We start from the raw sequence: 21704 nt of genomic DNA on the forward strand, positions 1-21704 counted from the left end.
GAGGAGGGGTGTGGCTGGGCTTGTGCCACTCCAGTAGCAGACCCAGATTTACTCCCCGACTCCTGGCTGAGGTGGGGATTAGAGCAGTGGACTGGCAGTTGGGAGGGTCTCTTGTAGACATGTGCGTCTCACTTTGTCTTCTAAAGAAACAGAAATGTGTGCACTGCCATTTACAGGCATGCTGTGTGGAGCTGTGGAGGGTTTCCTGCCCTGCTGTATGGTTGGTGCTTGCTAGTTTATTCTTTATTTTCTTTCCTTTTTAAAAGATTTATTTATTGCAAAGTCAGGTATGCAGAGATGAGGAGAGACCGAGAGGAAGAGCTTCAGTCCGATGGTACACTCCCCAAGCTGGAGCTGAGCCGATCTGAAGCCAGGAGCCAGGAACTTCTTCTGGGTCTCCCACATAGGAGCAGGGTCCCAAGACTTTGGGCCGTCCTCAGCTGTTTTCCCAGGCCACAAGCAGAGAGCTGGATGGGAAGCATGGCGGCCGGGATTAGACCTGGTGCCCATTTGGGATCCCGGTGCATTCAAAGCAAGGACTTTAGCTACTAGGCCTCCACACTACCCCCTCCGTTTTTCTCTAAAGATTGCTGGAGTCCAGCTCCAGCTGAGTTCAGAACTTGAGAAGGGTGCGTGAATGAGGCACAAAGAAAGAGAGAGATGGACCACTACAATTCCATGATCATCGTGGACAATGCATGAAAACTGTCTGCTTTATTTCTACAGAACCAGTCAAACTCTGGCTCAGGCTTTTACGTCATGGTCAAGTGGGTGTTTCTAAGGATAATTCTGCCATTTGTTTCACCTTAAAGCAGAATGTTATCCATCCTGACCCTGTGGTCAGGAAGTTCTCAATAGATGGTACATATCAATCAATACACATTCCTACTACAATCCTCATTCTGCAGCTTAGTCTTGAATCGGTTAAGGGAGGAAAGGAATCACAGAAGGAAGGACTTAAAGATCAAAGAAAGAGGGAAAGAATAGATTCCCACTACACCTGGGGACTTTACACCCTTGCTTAGTATATGATCAATGGGGGCAGCAATAATGAAAGGCCTTTGGCTAAAATGGTATCAGCAACATCAACTTCCAAGCTCACATTGGCAACAAACATTAACTCCGCAGAGGCAGATAATGCCTAAGTAGATTACAGAATTCTCAGCGGGGTTGTCTGGTGTCCATGCAAAGGGAGGCGGAGCTGCATTCAGGAAGTTCCTTGCGGCCCTACCTGCAGTGGAACAATACTCTTCACACCTTCCTGTCTTCTACACCCATCACACGGATCCCAGCAAATGATTTATTTATTTTTATTGCAAAGTTAGATATACAGAGAGTAGGAGAGACAGAGAACTAGTTTGGTCCCCATCAGCTTTGTTTGAGATTGGAGACATAGTGACTGTGTGTGTTTTAAAGATGTGTTTATTTAGAAAGAATTAAAGAGATGGAGAAACAATGAGAGAGTAAGCTTCCATGCACTGGTTCACTGCCTCAGATGCTTGCCTTGGCTAGCGCTGGAGCAGGTCAAAGCCAGGAGCTTCATCCATGCATTCCACATGGTGGCAGGACTCTGGCCTTGGACCTTTGCTGTTATTCCATAGTTGTTGTGATAGCTGCGAAGGCTTCACATTGTCTCCAGGGCCTCTTGTGTGGTCTGGACTCCATGTAGGCAGTCCTGTGGACCCTGACCGGGGCTGAGCAGGTGTGAGTTAGGGTGCACACTGACCTAAGTGACAGCTGAGAGGCATCAGGCCACCGTCTTTGGGGTGTTTGCAGGCTATTTTCCTGCCCAGCTGGTGCCCACAGGAAGCAGAGGCCCTGAGGAGTAGCAGCTGTTACCACATGGGGATTCAGATTTGTAGGTTTTCTTGGTTTACTTGATGTAAATAGAATGAAATTTCAAAAGCATATTTAGAAAGGAGAAGCTTGCGTCTCACGTGGTGTAACTGTTTAGTGGCAAAACTTGATGAAAGAAGGAATGCTTACATCTTGCACACAGGGTGAGGCATGTGTGGCCAGGCAGTGATTGTGTGTGTGTGTGTGACATGTGGACGGGCAGTGGCGAGGTGTCTATTGTGCATGTGAGACGTGTGCACAGGCTTGGTGAGACGTGTGGACGGGCAGTGGCAAGGTGTGTGTGAGATGTGTGTGAGACGTGTGGATGGGCAGTGACGAGGTGTATGTAGTATGTGTCTGAGATGTGTGGATGGGCAGTGGCAAGGTGTGTGTTGCGTGTGTGAAACGTGGACGGGCAGTGGCAAGGTGTGTGTGAGATGTGTGGATGGGCAGTGACGAGGTGTATGTAGTATGTGTCTGAGATGTGTGGACAGGCAGTGGTGAGGTGTGTATTGGCGTGTGTGTGATGTGTGGATGGGCACTGGTGAGGTGTGTATTGTGCATGTGAAACGTGTGGACGTGCAGTGGCGAGGTGTGTGTGTGCACTGCATGAGTGGAGATGGTCACTCGCGGATGTTCTTTTCGCAGGAGGAACTGGCTACGGCCCTGCGTGATCAGAGGCGCCTGCTAGAAGAGGAGTGGGTTGCAGCTCAGGACAGGATGGGCGCTGAGGTCCTGTGCCTGGATTGCCAGAACCAAGCTACTGTGCAGGAGCCGGGAGCCAGGCCTGTGGCCAAGACACAGCTGCAGGAGCGAGCCGAGCAGGCTGAGTCCCAGGTGGTGCAGGCCCCACAGGAGCAGGTTGTGAAGGTAAGCACTCGAGGCAGTGTGGTTCCTTCAGTGGGGCCTGCTCTGTGGGCGTGAGGGTATGGTGATGATGCTGTCCCAGTGAGACAAGCCAGAAGCAGGCATCTATGCCAAGAGCCACTGGCCTCCCTCGTGTGGAAGGAGGGCAGGGTTCCAGCCTTGTTGTCAGGAGATGTGTGCAGTAGAGGGCCCATCTGAGCTGGCAGCCCTGCTCATCTGAACTGAGGGCAGCAAGCTGTGTCATCCCTGTTCATGTTCCTCCCTCTGTGACAACTACTCTCAGTGCCTGGAACATCTTGGGAGTAATTTTTTTTTTTTAATTAAAGATTCATGGGCCCAGTGTGTTAGTCTAGTGACTAAAGTCAATGCCATATTGGTTCTAATCCTGGCAGCCCTGCTTCCCATCCAGCTTCCTGCTTATGGCCTGGGAAAGCAGTCGAGAACAGCCCAAAATCTTGGAACCCTGCACCCACATGGGAGGCCTGGAGGAGGTTCCTGGCTCCTGGCTTTGGATTGGCTCAGCTCTGGCCGTTGGGACTTCGTGGGGAGTGAATCAGCAGATGGAAGATCTTCCTCTGTGTTTCTGCTCTTTGTATGTCTGACTTTCCAATAAAAATAATTTTTTTTTTTCAGAAGGATTCATTTATTAATTTTTAAATATTTATTTATTTGTTTGAGATTTGGAGCTACAGAGGGAGATGTTTCATAACCTGATTCGATTCCCCACATAGCTGCAGTGGCCAGGGCTGGGTCTCTCAGTTGGGCCATGGGCTCAAACATTGGGCCATTTTCTGCTACCTTTCCAGGCCATTAGTAGGGAGCAGGTTCAGAAGTGGAGCAGGTAGGACTAGAACTGGTGCCTCTATGGGATGCCATTGCCTTAGGCGGAGGATGAGCTGGCTGCACCACAGAACCGGCCTCTCCCTTAGTTAACTGCAACTCATTCTACCCAAAAATTATTTCATTCCTCTCCCATCTGACTTGGGTTCCTGGCTTTCTGGCTGTGGTTCACATTCGGAAGCATACAGGGCCTGCTTGGCACCAGCTTATTCCTGGAAAAGATGCTGACTTGCCCCACCCGCTACCCTACTGGGTGTGTCCTGGGATTTAGGGTTAGTGTCCTGAAATAGCAGGGACAGGCAGTCCTGGGCCACAAATAGCCCACACCTGTTGGGATCCAGTGTTGCGCATGAGTGCAGGCAGGCCACCGGACACCTTCTAGGTCACTGCCCTTTGGAGTTTGGTTGTGGGAAAAGTTCTCTGAAACTGTAAGGTTGGTTTTTTTTTTTTTTTTGATAGAAATATTTATTCTATAAAGAATTCTTCTTGGTGCTGTGGACGCTAAGCGAGGGTCTGGAGTGGCTGGTTTGTGTGGATTGCACAGGGAAACTTCATTTCACGTTAGATAAGACGGACTTGCTCATGGGTTAATTTTTAAGACTGTTGAGAGAGCCTGTGGTTGGTTTGGATGTGCTGATGGTCGCCATTCTTCTGTTGCTTTCCTTCCTGCCTTGTCACTCTTTGCAGGTGGACCTATTTCTTTTTCTGAATGATTGAAATAAATATGCCATTCCTATGTCATTCTATGGCATTTACTTTTTAAAAAAATATTTATTTTATTTTTATTGGAAAGTCCAATATACAGGGAAGAGAAAAGACAGAAGATCCTCTGTCTGCTGATTCACTCCCCAAGTGGCCACAACAGCCGGAATAGAGCCTATCCGAAGCCAGGAACCTCTTCCAGGTCTCCCACTTGGGTGCAGGGTCCCAAGGCTTTGGGCCATCCTTGACTGCTTTCGTAGGCCACAAGCAGGGAGCTGGATGGGAAATGCGGCTGCCAGGATTAGAACCAGCTCCCATCTGGGATCCCAGAACGTGCAAAGCAAGGACTTTAGCCACTAGGCCATCATGCCGGGGTCACTATATTAATTTTATTTTAAGGGCGGTTACAGAGAGCAAGAAAGACAGACAGAGGTCCTCTACCCACTGCTTTACTCCCCAGATGACCTCAAGGCCTGAAGCCACTGTCAGGAGCTTCCTCCACGTCTTCCCCCGAGGGTGCAGGGACCCAGAAACTTGTGCCGTGTTCTGAAGTTGCCTTCCCAAGGCATTCCAAGGGAGCTGAATTGGAAGTGGAATTGTTGGGATATGAACCAGCTTCCATATGGGATGTTAGCATTGCATGTGGAGGGTTAGTCTTCCATGCCACAGTGCCAGTCCCAGGGTTAACACTAACTTCATTTTAGTAATTTTTAAAATTATTTGCTATAATGTCTTTATTCCCTGCTCTCCTTTGTGCTGTCATTACCCTTCAGAATGCGTCATTAAATAGGCAGGCACCGCTTCATGACGAGAATGCCTTGTGGAATGCAGTGCTGGGCAGTTTTGGTGTATGGTGATACACCTTAGTGCCGATCCATCCCTGCATCAGCAGACAAGCAGCCTAAGATGCAGCCGTCTCAGCACGGTCTGTCTGTTAACAAGTAGAGGGTGCACTTAAGACAACCCTCAGCCTCAGGGACCATGACTGGGTGTACTGTCAAAGAGTGTGCTGGGTGCAGTGGCTGCACTTCTTACACAGCTGGCAGTGCACCACAGGAGAGTCACCCAGAGGCCCTTTTCAGCCTACGGCCAGCCCTGAGAGGTCAGCACGGTGTCCCTGGTCCTTCATCCATTGAAACAGCATCGTCATGTGGTGTCCAACTAGTTCATCGGCATTTCTCTATGCAGCTGTTTTTTAAGTTGTAGGAGACCAAATGTTATGAAACCATTTATTTTGTCTGTTATTTTACATACACAGTGGGCTCACGCTACCACATGGTGTCCATTTCATTTTTATAGGAAAGGGCTGCTTGTCCTCATTTTGCTTAGTCTTTGTTTCTGGTAGGGTCTGACGTTCACCTTTGTTTTGAGACCTAGTTCCTGCGTGTGGGGTTCTCACTTTGGCCTTTCTCTTGGCACTTGGAGTGGCTGCTTCTCTCCATCTCAGCCGCTGGTTTGTGGGGGTAGCATCAGTCTTGTCCAGTACCCCACTTGGTGGCTCTCAAGATTTAAAGTTTAATTATGATGCACATAGATGTAGATCTCAGAGTTTATCCTGTTTGGATTTCTTGAAATTCTTGAATATGCAGATTGAACTTTGTTTCATCAAATTCAGGAAGTTTTTGGCTGTTCTATTCAGGTCTTTTTGCTGTCTGCTGACCTGCTGGGATTCCTGTATATGTGTGTTGCTTTGTGTGAGAGTGGTCTACAAGACTGAGGCGTGACCTGTTTTTCCTGTGTCTGTTGCCCAGACTCCCATCTCGGTCTCGGGTCTTGGCTCTGACTTAGACCTGCTGATGGTTGGTGGGTGTTGTGGAGCAGACAGTCCAGCTGCTGTTGTAATGCCAGTGCTTCAGTGCCAGCCCAGCTCCCTGCTCGTGCTCCGGGAGAGCAGCAGGCAGTGGCCACTCATGTGGGAAACCAGGTTGGAATTCCTGGCTTCGGCTGGGCCCAGCTGCAGTCCTAGTAGCTGTCTGGGGGTGACTGAACCAACAAATGGTAGGTTCTCTTTCTCGCCCCCTTCCTTCTCTCTGTTGTTCTGCCTTTTGGTTCAGCAGGCAGATCTTGGGAGCGTTGTGCGTTGGAACATTCTGCTGAGTCTTTCATGTCAGTGATGACATGAAGAGTTCTGTGTGTGTGCAGGACTCTGTTTGGGTGCCTTTGGCCTTCGGTGCTGTGGTAGGAAGTGTGTGGTTCTTGTGGGGCCTTCACTTCTTGTCTGAGGGAAGCACTATGCCCACTCAGCCCTGCACCTGCCTTGGCCTTCCAGAGTCCCAGAACGTGTTGGAGCTTTTCAGAGTTCCCAGGAACATGGTACATTGTCACTTTGTCTATTACGTCTTTTGCTGGAGACCAGCTGCAGCTGAGTTCGGAACTCGGGAAGGGAGCGTGGAGTGGGCGATAATGAAAGACATTGTCACTTGGTGCCTTCTTGCCACAGCTTCAAGAAGCTGTCCTTTTTTATTTACTCAGACACTTCACAAGCTTCTACATAAGCAACTAATTGTTCTATTTTTATTTCAAGACTAAGGGGGCATGCACAGACATTTGATCATTCTCTCTGTATTTCAGGGCTGAGCAGGTGCCCCAAAGATAATTCTGCAACATAATGTATACATATTCTTCAAAGCAAGCCTTTATTCATTCTTCAGTAGTAGCCATGGAGCAACAGCCAGGACTCAAAGGCCAAGGCACATACGATTACCTGCTAATCAGTAATACATTCCTACCACATTTCTATTTCTACGATTTACCTATCATTTAATGGGATAAATAGGTTACAAGGGAAAAAAACATGAAAATCCAAGACAAAAGTTTCAAATATTAAATCCCCCTACAACTATCGGCTCTACAACCCCATAAACAATGAAACAATAATTAAAAGCATATTTCTTTAATAAAAGCATCCTTAATTCCTCTGGCTAAAAATTGTAAAAGTGGCTAGAACAGTTAACATTCTCTGTGCTTCAAAGAAATTGCAAAGACAGGCTAGCCTTTAAGATAACAGTAACTATATTTAATGCCATAGCAGTTTCAGCTCTTACTCCCATCATTTGCATTAATATTTAGGATGTCTATCAAGCCTTTTCCCAGAAGGTATGCTACATGGCTGTCCAGATTCTGAGGCAATGGTTAATCACCCAATAAGCTGTCCAGAAATGGCATGGGCCTAATTGTGCTCCTGTGTGTAAATTGTCAATGGTCCGTTCACCAAGACGCGATCAGGAACATTTACCCTCAAGCACAAACCGTCTCACAAGGGCAAACAACGATGCCTCAACAGATTACAGAATTCTTAATGGGGTGCTTGAGTGTCCATGCAGACAGGGTGAGACTGCATCAAGGTGGTCAGAGAGACATCTGCTGGGTCCTGCCAAACAGGGGAGCTGTTCTCTTTACACCTTTGTGTCATCCACATCTACTGCATGTGGACCCTAGCAGTCTGTGGTTGCCCCCCTTGGAGCTATCTGACATCACTGACTTTGGCAGCGGTGCTGCTAAACAGTGGCCCCTGATTGCGGTGACATGGCCTGGGGTGGACTTGGTGCCCAACAAGCTGTGATTCACGTCCTTGTGCATGGCTTTACAGTGGGCTGCGTCCAGAACAGACAGGGGGTGGGTGAAAGTTGGGGACTTGGTGTTTTGGGGGTGTTCTGTGTCCACTCTGCTCTTGTTTCCCTTCAGGGGAAACACAGTGACTATTGCTTTTTCAAGACTAACCTGGAGGAGTGGGCTAGGTCATTCCTCCTCTTGTTGTCTTAGTGAAGGCTGGGCATGCTGCAGGCTCTCAAGGTGTCCATTACTGTGTCCAAAGCGGGTTCATATGTTTTTACCATCATCGTGGTGCTATTTTAGAGAAACAATTTTGGATTTCTTTTCTATTCTAGAAGTTCTACCTCTTTTGTTAAACTTATTTCATTAACAGATGTTAATCTTCCAGGGTGAGCTTTATTAAAATCTACTTGATTATTTAGGAAGAAACTTCTTATCTTTCTTTTTTTTTTTTTAAAGATTTATTTACTTTTATTGCAAAGTCAGACATATATATATATATATAGGGAGAGAGAGAGAGGAGGAGAGACAAATATCTTCTGTCCAATGATTTACTCCCCAAGTGACCCCAAAGGCTAGTGTTGTGCCAATCTGAAGCCAGGAGCCAGGAGCTCTTCCTGGTCTCCCACATGGGTGCAGGGTCCCAAGGCTTTGGGCCATCCTCCACTGCTTTCCCAGACCACAAGCAGGGAGTTGAATGGGAAGTGGTGCTGCCAGGATTAGAACTTGTGCTCATACGGGATCCCAGCGCGTTCAAGGCAAGAACTTTAGCCACTAGGCCACGGCACTGGGCCCAGAAATGCTCTGGCCAGCAGAGCCAGTAACGTGGACGTGGAGAGGGTCTGGGAATGAGGCACCTGAGAGGAGACCAGTGATGGTGGAAGTCTCTCTCAAGCCTCCCTTTATTACTCCTTATATACTGTTTCCCCCAAGCTCTTTAACCAAACAATAGGATGCCAGTGAGTCTGATTAGACCAGGTGCTTTTAGCTGCAAGCTGTTTCCTGTTACTGTTCAGCTTAAGGAGTGCTCATCAACTCCTTAGCCCACAACATAGAAGCATTTTTTTTTAAAGGTTTATTTATTTTTATTGGAAAGTCAGATATACAAAGAGGAGAGACAGAGAGGAAGAGCTTCAGTCTGATGGTTTACTCCCCAAGCGGCCACAGCTGGAGCTGAGCCAATCAGAAGCCAGGAGCCTCTTTTGGGTCTCTCACATGGGTGCAGGGTCCTAAGGCTTTAGGTCATCCTCGACTGCTTTCCCAGGTCACAGGCAGGGAGCTGGATGGGAAGTGAAGCTGCTGGGATAGAACCAGCGCCCATATGGGATCCCGGTGCTGTCAAGGTGAGGACTTTAGCTGCTAGGAGACGGCACTGGGCACTGGGTTCTTGAGTGTCTTGGATTCTCAGGACCTGGACCCCATAGTGATGGTGAACTCCTTTATAAAGATGTCTTTGCTGGGGAGCGGGTTGTACAGCAGAGGAAGCCTGGGGTGCTGCAGGCGTTGGAGGCCTTGCAGCAGCACTGTTTTTCTCTGTCACTCTTTCAAGCAAATCAGTAAATCTTGAAAAAAAAAGTTTGTGGGGCTGGTGTTGTGACACTGCATGTTAAACTGTTGCCTGAGCAGTTTTGGGGGAGGAAGCAAGCTTGCTCTCACATGAGGTGGGCAGAGCCTTGCTCTTGGTGAGTTGAGGCTCAGAGAGTGAATGCACACCGAATGTTTGTGCAGTGCCTGTGGTTTCCCAGCTTAATAACTTGTTGTTGTGGTTGTTTTGGGCAGAAAGGATTTGAAGGTGAGAAGAACACTGCTCCAAGTCAACCAGAGGAGGTGGGAAATTGCAACAGGGAACAGGGCCAGTTTCTCTGCCCACAGGAGACTGTAGCATCTCTGTCGCTGCAGCTTCAGGAGAAAACCCACCAAGCCCAGCAGGTGAGTGGGAGGGGCCTTTCCTGGGTGCTGCTTGCGCTTAGTTCAGTGGCACCGGGAAGGCTGTCACGGCAGGTGTCATCATCACACATGCCATCTCAGCCTTGCTTCTTGTGTGAGGTCCCTCTTGAGGACCCTTTGGGACCCTGTATAGGTAGATCTGGTCGCTGCTTGTCTTGCCTGCTAGGTGGTAGCACAGGTCAGCAGCGCTCCGCCTACCTGCCACAGCAGTCCCATGTGTGCTTTCGAGGGTTGCGGTCCTCTGGGAGGATGCTTGGTTACTTATGCTTGTTTGCAAGCGTCTGTTAGAGCTCTGCTTCCCATTCCCATTGTGGGAGAGTGGTGCCTTCTGGGTGGCTGCTCTGTTTTACCTTGACACTTACTCTTCTGCTTCTTTCACTTTGACAGGCTCATTGTAGTTGTGACACGTGGTTTTGAGGGTCTCTTCATAGGCCTCTTGGCTGTTGATGTCTTTGGAGCAACATGTGTTCAGGTCCTTGGTTCCTTTTCTTTTAAAATTAATTAATTAGTTAATTAATTTATTGGAAAGTCAGATTCATGGAGAGACAGAGAAAGATCCTGGATCTGCTGGCTCACAATGACTGGAGCTGAGCTGATCGAAGTCAGGAGCTTCTTCCACGTCTCCCATGTGGCTGCAGGGTTCCAAGGCCTTGAGCTGTCCTCTGCTGCTTTGCCAGGCTACAAGAAGGGACCTAGATAGGAAGCGGGGCAGCTGGGACACAAGCAGGCACCCATATGGGATCCTGGTGGTTGAAAGGCAAGGATTTAGCCAGTAAGCTACTCCACTGGGCCCAGCTATCTGTTTTTCTTAGGTCATTAACAGGGAGCTAGGTCAGAAAGTAGAGCAGTCAGATCGGCTGAGGTGGGAGCCGGTACGGGATGCTGGCCCCTGGTTGGTCTCTCTTCCGTCGTCACCAGCCATGTTGCGATTCTGGTGTCTGTGTGCTGGGGAGGCTGCACCCGGGTGCTCAGCTCTGTACCTTGTCTCCGAGAGAATGCGCAGTCTTTCGGGGAGACTGCTTGTTGGGTCGCAGCCGTATGCTGCAGCTTTCTTTTCTCTGCCAGGTCGTTCAGTGAGTACTGCTTTGCTGCTGGTCTCTGCCTTGTGATCATGAAGGAGACATGGTGACAGGGAAGGCTTTGTTCACGCCTGTCCTGAGCTGTTGCTTGAAGCTGCCTGGGTCTGCTGTTCTTGCATCGCTGAAGCATGAAGTTTTTTTAGATTGGTCAGGCTGTGTGTAGAGGAAGTGTTGATATGGGTCAGTCAGGGAGCTGGCATGAGAGTAGTCTATTAGTACAGAAGTTAACGGAGTGCCCACTTAGGTCTTCGTCACATTCAGCAACTTGTGAAAATGACTTGTGTCCCCAGCCTGTCTCCTCTCCTTCCGGCTCCTGGAGAGTCGTGTGTGCTCTCTGCTGTGTTGTTCCCTGTTCAGGGACGCCCAGGACAGCTGGCGCTGCTCAGACTCATTTTGGAGGGAATTTCTCAGAAGGGTCTCTGCCTGCTTGGCAGTGAGCAGGTGCAGGATATCAGGTGGCTCTGGGGGTCTCCCCGTCCCTTGCTGTGCAGTGGGCAGGTGCAGTGTCTGTCCAGTTGTTTTCACCTTTGATTACAGCTTTTGTCCCTTTATGCCATATTTTACTCAATGTAATCTGGAAGGTTCCTTCCAGTCGTTCACTTTTACCAACAGGGCTTCAACTCATTTCTCCTACAGCTGGAAGGCCAAGTCTTGTCCCTGAGGCAAGAGGTAGAGGGGCACCGTTCTGAGCTTGAGAAGCTGCGGCAGAGGCGCGAGAGGGAGAACGCAGAGGGCACACACCTCATCTCCATGCTCAGAGCTGATGTCGACCTGTGTCACAGTGAAAGGTCAGTGTGTCCTGCCCGCACTGCTAAGCTGCTCCACCAGGCACATGTTCCTCATGGGATCTGCGCACTGAAACCTGGTAGGGGGAGGCCTGGGCCACATTGTTCTCATAACCTGTTGGTGCCAGATCTTCACATTTGAGCAGGAGCAGACAAGCCTCCCTCATCGCCCTCAGAGCCCTGCCTTGCCCCAGGATCCCACCAGGTGTGTCAGGTGGACCCGCAGGGAGCGCGTGCTCTTCTCCCTGCTCTGCACTGAGCTGCTTCATGGATCCCTCCATGCCTTGTGGAAGCAACGGAGTGTGGCAGCCTTGTCCACCCCAGGCGCCTTGGGTGCTGGGTGTGCTGTGCACCTGGCCTGTTGCAGAGCTCCGACTTCCTGGGTGCTGGGTGTGCTGTGCACCTGGCCTGTTGCAGAGCTCCGACTTCCTGGGTGCTGGGTGCGCTGTGCACCTGGCCTGTTGCAGAGCTCCGACTTCCTGGGTGCTGGGTGCGCTGTGCACCTGGCCTGTTGCAGAGCTCCGACTTCCTGGGTGCTGGGTGTGTTGCGCACCTAGCCTGTTGCAGAGCTCCGACTTCCTGGGTGCTGGGTGTGCTGCGCACCTGGCCTGTTGCAGAGCTCCGACTTCCTGGGTGCTGGGTGTGCTGTGCACCTGGCCTGTTGCAGAGCTCCGACTTCTTGGGTGCTGGGTGTGCTGTGCACCTGGCCTGTTGCAGAGCTCCGACTCCATTCCAGTTGGAAGAGCAGCAGCTGCCAGTGCTGATACTCTGACATTTGGTGTGTGAAATTGTTCACTTGAGAAGCAACGGTGTGTATAAAGTTCTTTATCTGATTGAAGAGGCAGAAGGGCAGAGGTCTGCCCTCCACTGGTTCATCCCCTGTGTGCCTGCCACAGTCACGGCTGAACCAGGCGGAAGCCAGGAGCTGCCCTGTGGGAGCCATATTGCTTCCTCCCAGTGTGTACGGGAGCAGGAAGCTGGAGTCTCAAAGCCAGCCATTCTGCCCCAGATAGCCCTGTGTGTGGAAGTTCAGCAAGGAGGCCCTGAATGGGGCTGGAGGAGGGCTATAATTGGGGTTTGGGTGGTTTCTGGGTGATGTTCACCATCATTTTGCTAACATGATACCCATGTAATGAAATCTGCTCAACCCCTTCTCCCTTCTCCGTGTGTGCTGCTATTCTGCCTTTGGTTCGGTAGATCCTCACAGAATGGGCTGCAGGTCAGGATCAGCTGTGTGAGTGCCGACAGAGGGTAGGTCAGCTGCCATGCGCTCCTGGAGGAGTGTGGCTCAGAGGGCGAGATGGAGACCGACTTGGCCCCCTGAGCCCCTGTGTTATAGAAACACTGCAGATGCATGTTCATGTGGCCAGAGAGAGGCAACGGCGACAGTCTACCCTGCCACAGGCTAGGATAGATGCTCAGGTGGGTGTGGGTTGATTGAACAAACATCTCACAGGGTAAGATTTGTGCTGAGATGAAAGGTTGCAGAGGAACTGGTGTGTGCTCTGTGTGGCACTGGGGGCTGGTGTCCAGGAACCAGCTTGCTTGTGTTATACAGCAGTTTGTCCTGCTGGCACCACAGTAGCTACAGGGTTGCTCCCTTCAGAGAAAGCTGGCCTGCTGGAGTGGACTCCTCTTGGGTACCATGCTGTCGTCTCCATTTCCTGAACTCACCTAGGCCCAGAGTCCCCGCGTGGCTGTGTGTTTTCTAAGCACTGGAGTGCTTAGCAGTGTCTAGCGCAGGGCTCCCCAGGCTGAGACTGACAGACACATGTCGGTGTTCCTCTCAGGAGAGCTCTTCAGGATGCCCTCAGAAGACTGCTGGGATTGTTTGGAGAGACAGTGAAGGCAGCCGTGGCTTTGAAGACCCGGATCAGTGAGCATGTGGGGCTGTGCCTGGATGATATGGTTACCGCAGATGGACAGGCCCTGTCAGCAGGTGTGTGGGCTGGAGGTGCCAGGGGAGGCCTTGTGAGGCAGCGATGCTGGCCACATCTCCTGCAGCTGGTGGGCCTCGTCCTGGCTCCTGTGTGTGGTGGGCCGTGTGGAAGGAGCATCCAACCAGGTCATGTGGTGGAGCCACCGATGGCTGCAGGCTGCTCCTGAGCAGGCCACCTTTTTGTTTCCAGCACTGGAAGATGAGAGCTGGCCAGACACAGTTCTGCTGGACCTGGACCGGGCATTACCTGAGAGTGCAGATATGTCCTCTGTGGCTGACATCAGCAGCCATGTGTGCGAAAGTTTCTTCCTGAGCCCAGAGAGCATGCTGGACTGTGAGCAGCCAGTGAGGCGCATCTACCAGAGTCTCCGCGTGGCTGTGGACAGCCTACTAGAAATGACCCTGGACTCCACCCGGCAGGTGAGGACCAAGGCACAGGTCAGGGCCTGGACCGAGTGGACGGAAACTGAGATGACCTGGAGCCTCATGTCAGCTCTCCTCCAGGCACTGTGCCAGGCTCCACATGCAGAATTCCTCCTCCTTCCAGCTATTGTCTTCTGTGTGGAAGCATTTCAAGGACTCGATTCTTAAGGAATATTTAAATTTACTTTCATTTTATTTGGAAGGTAGACCTAGAGTTTGAGAGGAATAAAGAGAGCTTCCACCTGCTGTTTCTCTTCCCAGGTGCCTCTAGCAGCCAGGGTCCTGAAGCCAGGAACCAGGAATCTCAGTGTCTCAAGTTATTTCTTCTACTTGTTATTAACAAAAAGGCTATAAAAAAGGAGGAAATGGAGAGTAATGCTTTCCAGAATACGTCCCCACATCTGCCCATTCTTGTACGCTGGCTCAACCTTGCAGAAGACAAGAAATGCTGGGACAGGCCCTAGAACTAGCTACCTGTGGGGCCAAAACAGCAACACCAGCCCATGAGTAATGGCCTGGAACAGAAAACCATCAATCTGAGGAGCCCAAAGAACCAGTGAGCCCAGCAGCAGGGTCAAGAGAGCAGGGAGAGGCCTGGCATTGGACTCCTCTTCCACTTGGTTCTCACCAATACATCTGGGCTTAGCCTGGTACTTGGTTAGGAAAGGCAAATCAGAAACAACTCCCCATGGGAAGCAGTCAGTCTTTGATTCTGCAGCGTCTTTTTGGGGGTTTAGTGCCACAGGCACTTGATCATCTTTTGCCTTAACGGAACACGGGTTTTAGAAGGACAGAGAGGAGAGACATGACAGGTCTTCCACCCATTGGTTCATTCCCGAGATGGCCACAGCAGTTGGAGTTGGACCGACATGAAGTCCAGAACCAGCCTCTGGTCTGCTGTGTGGGTGGCAGGAGCTCCAGTCCTGGGTCATCTTCCCCTGCATTGGAAGCAGAGCCAGAGCGCAAACCTGGTCTTCCCAGGTTGGATGAAGCACCCCAGGGCCGTGTCACTGCTGGGTAAGGCTGTGCTCCTCAGGGCATTGCCGACCCCAGCCAGACCTTGGAGCCCGAGGAGGGGAGGGAGCTGATTTCTAGGTCACCTTTGGCCTTTTCTGCTGGCTGTCTGGTTCTGCCCTTATGGTTATCAGCATGTTGGGGTCCTGGGGAGGGCAGCCTTACTGTGAGTGACAAGTGGGGTGTCGGTTATTGAGATAGTGCACACATCTGTTGCCTTCTCCTTGTGCATTGTGACTCCACAGTGCATGATTTTCACCAAGATTATCACTGAGAAATGGGAGTTGTTTATGTTAACTCTGTAGAGCTTTTCAGACAGGTAAAGACATTAAATAGAATATGAGCAAAGAAGGGGTCTTATTTTTCTCCAAAGATTAAAAGATATTAAATTTTTTGACTATTTGACAAAATTGATGTTTATCAGAACTGATTGACTTTTCAGAGGGGGAAATGTGGTTTTCTCTTCCTGGCTCCTATGTGGCTTTTTGTTACTTTCTCATTTCTTCCTTGGCCCACTGCCTTCCCTCCACCTCACCGCCCCTTCTTTCAAGGCATCCTTCTGCATCAGGTGCTGTTGGTGGCCTGCCCCTGTGCCTATGGGCACCTTGGCAGGACAGGGCCTGCCGTGACTTGGTGAACAGGTACAGGGGACCAGACAAGAGTCTGTGTGAGTCAGAGGAGCTGTCAGAGCAGCTGGCGATGGATTGATGCTGGGATGGCAGGATGTGAGTGGTGCTGGAGGTGATGGATAGGCTGTGACCCAGGACCGTTGACAAGGAAGAATATGTTTCCTTTGAAGTCAGCAAGTCCCAAGTCCCAGGAAGATGAGGCTGGGTCCTGTGTGGGTCACTCATCTCTTGGGGGCAGCTGGGTATTGGCCTCTTAATCCAGAGGGAGATCTGGACCCCCGCCTGTTGATGGTCTGAAGTTCCACACTGGACCTGGTTGCCAGGGAGTGCCAGGCCTGTGTCACCCGGAGGCTGTTGACATCTTGGGATGCCCATAGCCCTGGTGGTGGCTGAGATGTGCAGGGGGCCTTGGTCCTGGCTGGGCACCTCTGGCCTGGGGTAAAGTGTAGTTCTTTGCATCAGCGTGAGCTTTGGTTGTTAATGTGCAGTTGTGATCTTTAAATATTCCAACAGCTGGAGGAAGCACGTCAGATTCATTCTCGTTTTGAAAAAGAATTTAGTCATAAAAAGGAGGAGATGGCCCAGGCTGTCAAGAAGCACAAGGAGGTGTTGGACTGTCTGCAGGAGGAGAGTGCTGCTAAGGCGGCCCTGGCTCTGGAGCTGCACAAGGTGGAGGGTGAGCGGGGTGCAGGTGTGGGAGGCTGGTGGCTAGGGCCCTGGAAGGAGGGTTGTACAGCAAGTGTAGAGGCAGAGTTACTTTCATTTCATTTATAAAAGACAAGTAGCTAAGAGGTCTTCCATCTGCTGGTTCACTCTTCCCAGGTCTGCAGCAGCTGGGACTGGGCCAGGCGTGAGCTGGGAGCCTGGAACTCTATCGGGTCTTGCACAGGGGAGCTATCTTCTGCATGGTGTGGATCTGGCCTGGGAGCTTGCATGCTGTGGGTGTGATACCTGACCACGGACCCAGCGTGTACTTTCCTCATTGTCTCTGCAGGCCTCCTGGAAGGGCTCAAGGTGGAGAAAGCAGGTCTTGAAGAGGCGCTGGGCCTCAGGGAGGACTCTGAGCAGCATCTCGTCCTGGAGCTGGAAGGCCTGAGGCTGCAGCTGCAGCAGGAGGCCCAGGCACACGCCGCACTGAAGGAGGGGTACGCAGTCCTGCAGGGCCTCAAGGAAGAAAGAGAAGCTGGTAAGAACAGTAGGGGCTTGGAGTGTGGCCACCACTGGCCCAGCTTCTGGGAGTACAAGGAAACTGGGTGTGTAAAACACAGGCTGCGTTAGGATTGTGCTGGGCGTGTCCTCCACTCTATGGATTCCAGTTGCATTGCTGACCTCACATCCTGTGCTCCTGTGAGGTCAGCCTGAGGACACGTGGCCCACATGAGAAAAAAGCGCCTTCCACATTTTATTTGAATTAACAACATGCCTAATATTAGTCCTAACTAAGGATGTTTTTTTAAATTAAATTACCTTTTCAGTTCATTTATTTAAAATTATGTTTTATTTTCAATTCAATTTGAAAGGCATAGAAACAGTTCTACCCTCTGGTTTGTTTCCTGAAATTGGCTAAGCTGAATGCAGGAGCCCAGAACTCCATCTGCATCTCTTGGAGGTGGGGGTGTCCCACACCGTGTCTGCTGTTGTGCTCGCAGAAAGGTGGAGTTGGAGCTGTGGGCAGGGCCATGATTTGAACCCAGGCTTTTCAGTTTAGGGTGCGGGCTTCCCTCAGGGTGATGGGGCTGCCATGCCAAGCCCCCAGCCCCCGCCCCAGGACCATGTCTGGTTTTAGCAAGTTTGCTTGCAGAGTTTTAGGGTAATCGGCACTGTGTGGGTGGCTGGGAAGCTGCGGTCTGGCCCACCACAGCCCGCCCTCTTCTCATTTCTGGGGCACTGTGGGATGTGACTGTGTGTGGCACGTGGCACAGCTGTCCAGCCGGCCAGGGAGAGAAGTGGCTCCTCTGGTTTTCCGTCCCCTTGTGTGGCTCCCCTCCCAAGTCTGCATTTCCTGTTGGAACTGGGTCGTCTGAGGCCTTTACCAGTTCAGAGTTTCTCTTTCAGAAGGTTTTGGCCTCCTTTCTGCATGCCTGCCCCCTCTCTCCGAGGCCCACCCTCCTCTTCCTCTCCTGCTGCCTTGTCTGTGTGCTCGTTACTGTGTGTGTTGGCTCCTCGCAGGACGTGGGGTCCCTGGTTTGGTCAGCAGCTGTCTCCCTTGTGCTGGCTGCGCCGGCCTTTAGTCTTACTGCTCTCACACATGGTCAGTTGTCACCTTTTGTTCTGCTCTGTGATGTCCTTTGTCCTGTTTGCAGTTTTTAACACTTTCTGAAGTTTGGAAGATGGAAAGAATTACTGAGTAAGTCAGAGAGAGAGGGGCCTGATGTGAAAATGCTCTTACCCACTGGTTCACTTCCCAAATGCCAAGGAATGCTGGGTTAAGCGAGGAGCTCCATTCAGGGGTGATGAGTGAGTGGCAGGGTCTGCCTTGGCGGGAAGCTGCAGCTGGGGCTGGACCCAGGCATCGCCCTCACCTCTGCCTCCCCAGGTAGGAGGGTGCCTTAATCACTGACTGTGGGCCTGCGCTTCATTTCCAGTGTTTAGTCTGAATTTTGTTGTTTAGTAGCTCTTTTCTCCCTTGCTGTATCTTCCATTCCTGCTCCTGTGGCTGCGTTCAGCTCTGTTGTCTCACATTGTGTGAGTCCTTCCTTTTGGCCCTCAGCACCCTCGTGTCCACTGAGGTCTGTGCTTGCTCTCTTCTCCTTTCTCCTTATCTGCGTCCTCTTTCCTGCCCTGCCACAGCAGGTGCGACTTTCTGTGCTCATTCTCGGCCCCTGGCCCCTGCCGACTCGGTGCCTGCAAGAGACCTCATATACCTCGTCTTCACATGTCGTGGAGCCAGATATTCAAGATCCTGTCTCTCTTATGCTGACACCTGCCCTTCACTGCCTTGGGGTGTTGGGATTTCAGGGTGGGAAAATGGGACCAAAGAAAGGGCTGCAGGAGCTGCTGAGCTGTGCAACAGCCTTGAGGGGCTTCCAGGCTGTTCCTCTAGGTTAGGTGCTTGTGCTGGGCCTGACTGCTGCTGCTCCTGCTGGTGGTGGTATGATTATTTTAAAAGACTTATTTATTTATTTGCAAATTACAGTTCGATAGAGAGAGAATTTTCTGTCTGCTGATTCATCCTCTAGGTGTCTGTAACAGCCAGTGCTAGGTCAAAGTCAGGAACCAGGAACTTTATCCAGGTTTTCCATGTGGGTGACAGGCCCAAACACTTAGGCCATCCCCCACTGCTTTCCCAGGCCATTAGAGGGAGCAGCTGGGACACTGGTGACCACATGGGATGACACCGTGACATACAATGGCTCTATCCACTAAATCCTGGCAGTGGACCATGGTCCTCTCCTTTGCCTGTGCCTGACCTTCCTCTTTGTTTCGTGTTTACTCCTGTGGCAAGACCTGGCTCAGGGAAGTAGTACTGGGTGTCTGGTCCAAGTCTCAGGTTGCCTTCTCCCACTCTCAGACCACTCTGTCCTCCTTTGCTGTATTTTGTCCCCGGAAAGTTCTTTAGTCTCTGGGTTCACGTTGCTTTGCGTTTGTTGTGATGCTGTTCACTGTGTCTGAGTGTCTCACCCTGATCTCTTCCTCCCCAGCCCTGGCCCTGCAGTGTGATGCTGCCTTTCAGTATTTGTGCTGCGTTTTGTCCTCTGGGCAGCCTCAGCTGTGCTTACCAGGTAGCAGCACTGCCATCTCCCTGAAGGCCCTGACCCTCCTCCGAGTCCTTCGGTGGCTGCCTGTCCTGTTGGTATCCTCTAGCCCCTGGGAATGAGGCAGGCTTGCAGGCAGGCGTGAGCTTGGACATGACTAGGGGCCGGTGCTGATGCTGCCTAGCACTTGTTTGTGGCTGCTGTTGCACGCTTGCTGTTTCATCTCAGTAAATGTGCACATTCTCATTTGTAGGGGCTCCTGTCACTGGAGCACACAAGGACCAAGGTTTGTGGCTTCTGTGTGATGTGCTATGGTTTGCAGCAGATTTGGCAGGTGACATACTCAAGTGGAAAAGCATTTTAGAGCTTTTGTGCCTAAGCATTAAATACAGTGATTATTTAATATCCAGGGTTTGTTCCTCGAAGTGGACAAAGGTGTCTCATTTCAGAGCTCCAGCGAGATGCCAGCATTTCTGTGGTGATGGCTGCAGCTCCTGAGCCATCATGTACACTTTTTGCAGGAATCATGTCAGTGACTGCTGTGACAATTTTTGCCCTGGTCCCGGCTTGTGTCCTCTGTGGGTGAGGGCTGGGCCTTCCCACGTGTCTGAAGGAGTGCCAGCAGGCCTTCACTCAGCATGGCTCTTGGTCCCTGTGAGCCTCGGTCCTGCTCGCAGGGACTCGCCCCCCAGAGCCAGGGAGATGGCATGTCTGTCGCTGGGATGAGGGTGTGGGGTGCATGGCACAATAGTCACACTTGGGCCTGCTCTGTGTCTTAAGGATTGTGATGGATGTTGATCAGCTGCATGTTACAGCCTGTTTACTGGCATGAAAACTTACTGAGAATGTTGTATTCATAATGATAGTTTGTCATAAAATAAGTCATAGATTTTTATGACAAGTTTGGAAAACAGATGTGATGTAAATTAAAATGTACAAATTCTATATGTCAGTTTTTGGCTAGTTCAAATACTCAGGAGTTTGTCAGTGAACCCCATTTTTTCGAAACAGTAATTGCTTTTGTAGTTTCAGGCTTGTCACTCAGTGTCACAGTCCCTTTGTGCTCCTGTCACAGGTTACCTGAGACAGGGTTCAGGGTTGAGTGCCAACAGGCTCTGTGTTCTCTAGAACACTCACGCCCCCACCGTGGCACCCTGCAGGCCCTGGCAGGAAGGCCTGGACGAGCTTGGGGTCCTCATGGCCTTTGCCCTTCTCCTGTTGAACTGCAGTTACAGTTCAGCCTGGGTTTTGAGAGGACAGATGCTCAGATAGTTTGACATTGACCTCTGCTGTGCTGTTTTCACACGTGTTTCTTCCTTGGGACATGTCACAGCATCACACACTCCACACTGCAAGTAGGTGTATGGGAGCCTTCCCCACCTCCTCTGAGACAGTGCCCGTGTGAGGTTTTAATTCAAGTTACATTTGAATGTGTACAAAGCCAGTTTCCAGAAAGTTACTTGAAGTATCATCCGAGAATATCAAGATATTCTCACTTGTTTTTGGTTATTCTTATTTTTTCCAAGATTTATTTATTTATTAATGGGAAGATTTACAGAGAGGAGAGACAGAGAGAAAGATCTTCCATCTGCTGATTTACTCTCCAAGTGACTGTAACAGCTGGAGCTGAGCCGATCCAAAGCCAGCAGCCAGGAGTCCTCTCCTGGCCTCTCATGCGAGTGCAGGATCCCAAGGCTTTGGGCCACCCTCCTGTGCCTTTTCAGGCCACATGTAGGGAGCTGGGAGGGAAGTGGAGCAGCCTGGACATAAACTAGAACCTACATGGGATCCCAGCGCATGCAAAGTGAGGACTTTATCCACTAGGCTACCGCACTGTGCCCTCACACTTGTTTTTTTTTTTTTTTTTTTTTTAAAGATTTATTTTTTTATTGGAAAGGCGGATATACAGAGAGGAGAGACAGAGAGGAAGATCTTCCGTCCGATGATTCACTCCCCAAGTGAGCGCAATGGCCGATACTATGCCGATCCGAAGCCAGGAGCCTCTTCTGGGTCTCCCACGCAGGTGTAGGTTCCCAAAGCTTTGGGCCGTCCTCGACTGCTTTCCCAGGCCACAAGCAGGGAGCTGGAAGGGAAGCGGGGCTGCCGGGATAGAACTGGCGCCCATATGGGATCCCGGGCGTGTAAGACGAGAACCTTTAACCACTTGCGCCACCGTGCCGGGCCCCACACTTGCTTTTTAAAAATGCTTATTGGGGCAAGCATTGTGGTGTAGCAGGTAAGACTGCTGCCTTCAGTACCAGCAGGCTGCTCCATTTCTGAGTCAGCTCCCTTCTGCTAGTAGCCTGGGAAAGCAGTAAAGCAGGACCTGGCTCTTGGACCTCTGCACCCATCGGGGAGACCTGGAAGAAGCGTGGAATGGGGTGTCTTGAGTGCTG

General features: G+C 50.9%; 1 protein-coding gene across 2 annotated transcripts in view; it reads left to right on the forward strand.

Annotated features, from left to right (window-relative positions):
- The window catches only part of PCNT (pericentrin), a 106603-nt gene that overhangs the window by 34536 nt on the left and 50363 nt on the right, over window positions 1-21704 (forward strand). For both annotated transcript variants that reach the window (XM_040986774.1, XM_040986775.1), the window contains exons 16-22: window positions 2485-2706; window positions 9577-9726; window positions 11460-11611; window positions 13399-13547; window positions 13738-13967; window positions 16127-16289; window positions 16608-16799. In XM_040986774.1, the coding sequence (XP_040842708.1) occupies window positions 2485-2706; window positions 9577-9726; window positions 11460-11611; window positions 13399-13547; window positions 13738-13967; window positions 16127-16289; window positions 16608-16799 (1258 nt within the window). The remainder of the gene's footprint in view (window positions 1-2484; window positions 2707-9576; window positions 9727-11459; window positions 11612-13398; window positions 13548-13737; window positions 13968-16126; window positions 16290-16607; window positions 16800-21704) is intronic.

This window comes from Ochotona curzoniae, unplaced genomic scaffold, assembly GCF_017591425.1.
Source record: "Ochotona curzoniae isolate NIBS_2020 unplaced genomic scaffold, NIBS_Ocur_1.0 contig_4516, whole genome shotgun sequence".
Taxonomy (NCBI): Eukaryota; Metazoa; Chordata; class Mammalia; order Lagomorpha; family Ochotonidae; genus Ochotona; species Ochotona curzoniae.